Source organism: Jaculus jaculus, chromosome 6 (genome assembly GCF_020740685.1).
Source record: "Jaculus jaculus isolate mJacJac1 chromosome 6, mJacJac1.mat.Y.cur, whole genome shotgun sequence".
Lineage (NCBI taxonomy): Eukaryota > Metazoa > Chordata > Mammalia > Rodentia > Dipodidae > Jaculus > Jaculus jaculus.
In genome coordinates this window covers 10987458-10993457 of record NC_059107.1, presented here as the reverse complement: position 1 = coordinate 10993457, position 6000 = coordinate 10987458, and the positions used below count along the sequence as shown (strand labels likewise).

General features: G+C 40.6%; 1 protein-coding gene across 1 annotated transcript; it reads left to right on the top strand.

Annotated features, from left to right (window-relative positions):
• Window positions 1-3617: 3617 nt before the first annotated feature.
• On the top strand, window positions 3618-4565 carry LOC101610706 (olfactory receptor 2G3-like). Its single transcript, XM_004657287.2, has one exon. The coding sequence runs from the start codon at window positions 3618-3620 to the stop codon at window positions 4563-4565; it is 948 nt and encodes a 315-aa protein (XP_004657344.2).
• The last annotated feature ends 1435 nt before the right edge of the window (window positions 4566-6000 follow it).

Sequence of the window (6000 nt, the reverse complement as noted above, 5' to 3'; positions counted from 1 at the left end):
ATAAATAAAATATTTTTAAAGTTTCCCATTTAGAAAGAAAATAAAAATCTACCTAACAAAGAATTTCTCAATATGCCACAGATTAGATGTGTTTTTGTGTAAAGAAACATGGCCTCCCATGTGATGTAATAAGAAATTTTATCTTCTTTTTTTAATTTTTTCCTTCATTAGTGAGAGAGGGATAGAATGGGCACTAGGGAAAGGGACTCTAGCCACTGCAAACTGCAAAGACATCAGACTGCCCAGGTCACATTCTCTGATGACAAATCTATGAATACGAGGAAGCCAAAGACTCTACTTCCATCTTATTGTAAGAACATTTTCTGTTCTTTGACCTCCCTGCAGTTAACTCAAGTATATTCCCCAGGGAAAAATGATTGTAGGCATAATAAATTAAAATATGGAGAAATCTCTCTAGAATGCTTCTTTCAAACTTAAACTATGGACTAATTATCCACATGTAATAGCTCCAAGTCTCAGTGGACAAAAGGCACCAACTTCAAGAGGTCAGCCAATCTCACCACATTCTGTCTCCTAGCTGGGTTCTGATTAGTCTGCCTCCTGCTTCTCAACTCCAGACTCTATGAAAAGACCCTGCATCTCTTTTCTGGGGACTCAGCTTCACCACTGCTGGCTCCTTATTCTACTCTTCTCCTTTAGCAAGGTAAGGGTATGGGTGCTTAAATAAAGCTCTCATGTTGTGTTGTCTTCTTTCTCCTCTGGTGAATGCCACAGAGGATTACAAAGGACACTGTCTGATGCACTGAGTGCAAGGCTACTTTAGGAAATAGGATGTAGAAAATAAAGGACCTAAAAGGAAAGTGTCTAGCAGAGTCCTGGAACCTGAATTTGTCCTTTCATGCATTCCCTGTGATTTTAATGTTTAGAAACTGATTAGAACAGATTAAAATGTTATATTTCTATTGGCTATTTGCAAATAAGATGTCAAATTTCAAAAAGCAATGATGAAAATCTATAAAACTGGTGAGTAGTCCTCTCAGGATACATTAAGACCCTTGGCATTTATTATTAGGCTATAATTCTATAAAGTTTTTGAGCCAACAAACTAAAATTCTACCATCTCATATATCCTGAGAGGAAAGACATGTGGATTCAGAAAGAAAAAAAAAAAGTAACCCAATTGTGGAGTGCTAGATAGCATTTGGAAAAGAAAGAAGTTGGATTATATGTGTAGAAAATATCTGTAAGTAAATCTGTACATGAATGACTGTGCTGGGGTTTTGCAGATGGAGAGGAGATCATAGCATGAGTGTTAGTGTGAGGTGCTCAGAGAAGGAACTAGGTGGATGGTATGGAAGCTTATTACATAACACCAGCAATCCCAGAGTCTATCTTTTCATTGATGCACTTATTCACAGAGGCAGGCAAGATCATCATAGCCTCACCATCAGAGAAGGAATGAGGCTGATGACATGGAAGCTTATTACATAATACCAGCAATCCCAGAGTCTATCTTTTCATTCATACACTTCTTAACAGAGGCAGGCAAGATCATCATAGCCTCATCATTCATGTGAGATGCTCAGAGAAGGAACTAGGTTGATGGTATGGAAGCTTATAACATACTACACTTAATTTTAGCCAAAATGCCAAGGAGCAATGGAAACTTCTTACATAATACAAGCAATCCAAGAAACTACCTTTTCATTCATGCATTTACTAAATAATTGCAACAGGTCAAATCCAAAGGTCAAGGTAGCATGAAAACTTCATCATAGACCAAATTCCCAAAGTTCTCAGAGGAGCAAGGGGAGCCTGACAGTAACTGAACTGGTCGAAGAACACAGTAAGATATGGAAGCAAGGAAGACAGACCAGGGGAAGTTTAACAGAGACAATGATGCATGGCCCAGGGCTCACAGAGGACAGGAGTCCCCCAAGCTGATAAGGACATGAGGGAGAAGCTAGTATGTGTGTAGCAGCCAGCTGGAAGTCTGGTTTTAATTTGAGATTGAACTAGCAGTTGAAAGGATAAGTCTGATGGGAGAGGACATGACACAGAAGCCAGATCAGAGATAAGCCTGGGTGGCACGTGCTGGTGTTCTGGGGGTCACCGTGATCCATACAACACTAGAGTGATGAATGAGGGCTGCATTTCAGAAGGCAACTCAAGTGGCTTAGCATGAAGAATGGTTAAGTTTGGGTGTTGTGTACACAGGATCATGCAGATGACAGGTAACATCTAACATGTCAGACATCATGCAACAAGAGAAGACATACTCAGAAATTTAGCATTTTGCACACTTCTGAAATTCATGAAAAATGTTTGTATTTTGTTATTTCCTAAAATTGGTGGCTTTACTATACTCAGGAAGTGTCAGTCTTTCACAATATATAATACATAATTTCATTATTTGTGCTAAGCCATAATATATATGTGCCATATATGTCATATATATTGAATTTATTTCAAAACTTTGTGTATTTCATAGATATGAGATACAAAGTTAACTCCTGTATAGCTTTTTAAAAATAAATAATGAAAAATTACTATAATGTGGCTTTTATATGTTCACTTATTTATTTATTTTAGAGCGACAGACACAGAAAGACAGATACACAGAGAGAGAGAGAGAATGGGCATGCCAGGGCTTCTAGCCACTGCAAATAAACTCCAGACACATGCGCCCCCTTGTGCATCTGGCTAAAGTGGGTTCTGGGCAATCGAGCCTCGAACCAAGGTCCTTAGGCTTCACAGGCAAGCACTTAACTGCTAAGCCATCTCTCCAGCCCATGGCTTTTATATGAAAGAAGGCATTTTGAAGGGAGGAATTAGTATGACTTACTCGCTTAGACACCAGAAGTCACCAAGTGGCAGAAGGGCCCAGGGACTAAAAGAAGGAGGGAGGGAGGGAAGGAGAGAAAGAGAGAGAGAGAATGAGGGAGAGGGAGAAAGAGAGAGATTTGTAAATGCTCTGCTCAGATCTCCCACTACATTTTTAAAAATGAGCTACCCATTACATTTTGAGGAATGAAAGACTATTTCGGGTCCTATTTCAATCTGGAACTCACCAGAAATTTAGCTTTAGAAGAACAAGATGCCTAGTGAGGAAAGTATGAGGAAGAGTCTGAGGGTATGCGTATGTCAGCAATACAAATCCAACCCCAGCTTGACAATGAAATCCCAGGTGACCTTCACCCAACATCGCTTAAAGGACTCCTTGGGTAGTATTTCCTTTAAATACATTCTGGAAAGAGATGTGCCAAATGCAAGGACTGAGTGATTCTTTCGATATGACCTAGAGTAGTATATTTAATAAATGAACTTGTACACAGAAGGGAGATTCTAGGAACCGGAAATGATGGAAGAGAGAAGCTGACTGATCCACACAAACAGAGTCTGATTGGGCCTCATAGGGCTCTCTGAAAATCTGCACATGTGAATTTCAGCTTTAACGCCACATGAAGGTTAACTACAAGTCACTATGTGGAGCCATCTAGATATGGGAGAAGGAAGTACTCAAAAGAATTATGGAGAATATCTCACAAATCGAATAAGAATTTTGAGGTTGTTCCCATGTAGTTATTTAAATATAAAAAGCTTGTTTATTCTCAAAATTTGTCTCTCACTTCCAGGCATATATAATATAGATGGTCATGTATGGACAAAATGTAAGTTTCCCCAACACATTTGTTTTATTGGGCTTCTCGGATCACCCATGGCTGGAGATCCCCCTCTTTGGTGTGGTCCAGGTCACCTACATCTTTACCCTAATGGGAAACAGCTCCATCATCTTTCTCTCTGTGGTGGAGCCCAGACTCCAGACACCAATGTACTTCTTCTTGGACAATCTCTCTGTGCTAGACATCTGTGTCACCTCCACCATTGTGCCCCAATTGCTCACAAACCTCTTGGGCCCAGAGAAGACAATATCTGCCTGGGGCTGCATCACACAGGCCTATATTTTCAGCTGGGCAGGCAGCACAGAGTGCGCACTGCTGGCAGTGATGGCCTTTGATCGCTACGTGGCCGTCTGCCAGCCCCTCCGCTATGCTGCCCTCATGCATCCCTGGGCATGCGTGTGGCTGGCAGCTGCATGCTGGTCCAGTGGCCTGGCTGAATCTCTGGTGCAAGTCACATTCACCATCCTGCTTCCCCTCTGTGGGAAACGCACTCTAGACCACTTCTTCTGTGAGATTCCTGCTCTGATCAAGCTGGCATGTGCTGACACCACTGCTAACGAACTGTCCTTGGCCTTAGGAGCTGTGCCTTTTGCATTGGTGGCTCCCCTGGTGGTGTTAATTTCCTACAGCTTCATTGCTAGGGCTGTGCTGAAGTTACCTTCAGCTGAAGGAAGGATCAAGGCTTTCAACACCTGCAGCTCCCACTTGCTGGTCGTCACACTGTTTTTTGGCCCTGCCATTTACATGTACCTTCAGCCTCCAGCCAACAGCACAAAAGTCAAGTTCATGTCCTTCTTCTACTGCGTCATCACACCAGTGCTCAACCCTCTCATCTACACGCTGAGGAACAAGGATGTCAAGGCAGCATGGAGGAGGATCCTGCCATCTCTGGGTGTGGGGAAATATTTCAGATCCAGATGACCTCGTTCTGTATTTTTGAGCTTCCACATGCACGCATCAGTTAATGTTTCCAAGTCTCCTTTTACAAATGAGTGTCCATTAGCTCTTGGAACAAAGTTTCCCTTCCTCAATTTCAATTGCTCTGATTACTATAGAAATGCTTTTGGCAGTAACTGTGACCCCAGTTGTCTCAAGTATGCCTTCGTGGTTCTTCTACATCCTTCCCAAATATCTTGCTTCCTACAAAGAAATCAGGCATATGGTCTACACATTGGCCAAATGCTAATGAGCCTTATTTAAAAACCAGTATCATAATTCTCTACATGATCCCTTGAATGTTTTGCTGAAAACTTTGGAACATACATCTCCTACTTAATATGATATTTTAAGCATATGTTCACTGGATTTATCAAAAACCGTAGTCAAATAAAAAAAAAACTGTACCTGTCTCAGAGAATCCCATATTTCTCCCTCAGACATCTTGTCACCTTAGAATGTATCATATGAATATCATTTCCATATCCATGTGATTGTTCATTATATTATCATTTCAAGCTCATAAATTTATCCAGTCTTCTCTATTAATTCTTGAACTATTTAACATGTTATTAGATGTGTCCCATATATTTCTGATTTGTTATCTGGTTCCATTTAATTTGTCTATTTCTCCTTACACATTTTGTTAGACATAGGTTGAAATGGGGTCTTACTTCAAAGCTCAAGCTTGCCTTGAACTCAAGATCACCTCCTGCTTCTTGAGTGCTGAGGTTTCAGACATGACCTACAGTGTCCAGCTACTCTCTACTTTTAAATTTGGGAGGTTGACCTTTTCTTTCCTTAGAGATGAATAAATATGGGGTATTAAACAACAAGGACACATGTGACACATGACTATCATTTCCATATCCACTTGATTGCTCATTGTATAATCACACAAAGCTCACAAACCTATCCAGTATTCTCCATTAATTTTTGAACAATTTATTATTTTTCAGAAGTATCCCTTGCATTTTTTATTCATTATCTGGTTCCACTTAGGTTCTCTATTTCACCTTATACTTTTTTATGGGTCTTAGTCCATAGCTCAAGCTTGCCTTGAACTCAAGACAACCTCCTACTTCTTGAGTGCTGAAGCAACAGACATGGCCTACAGTGTCCAGCTACTCTGTGCCTTTAAATTTGGAGGTTGACCTTTTCTTTCCTTAGAGATGAATAAATATGGGGTTTTAAACAACAAGGACATACCAGACATTGAGCAATTATTGAAGAATAGTTTTATCTAAGAGATGATGGTGGTGGCGGTGGTGGAGGGTGTGAGTGTGTGTGTGTGTGAGTGTATGTGTGTGTGAGTGTGTGTGTGTGAGTGTATGTTTGTGTGAGTGTGTATGTGTGTGAGTGTATGTGTGTGTGAGTGTGTGTGTGTGTATTACTTACCTCAGTTGTCAACTTGACAGAA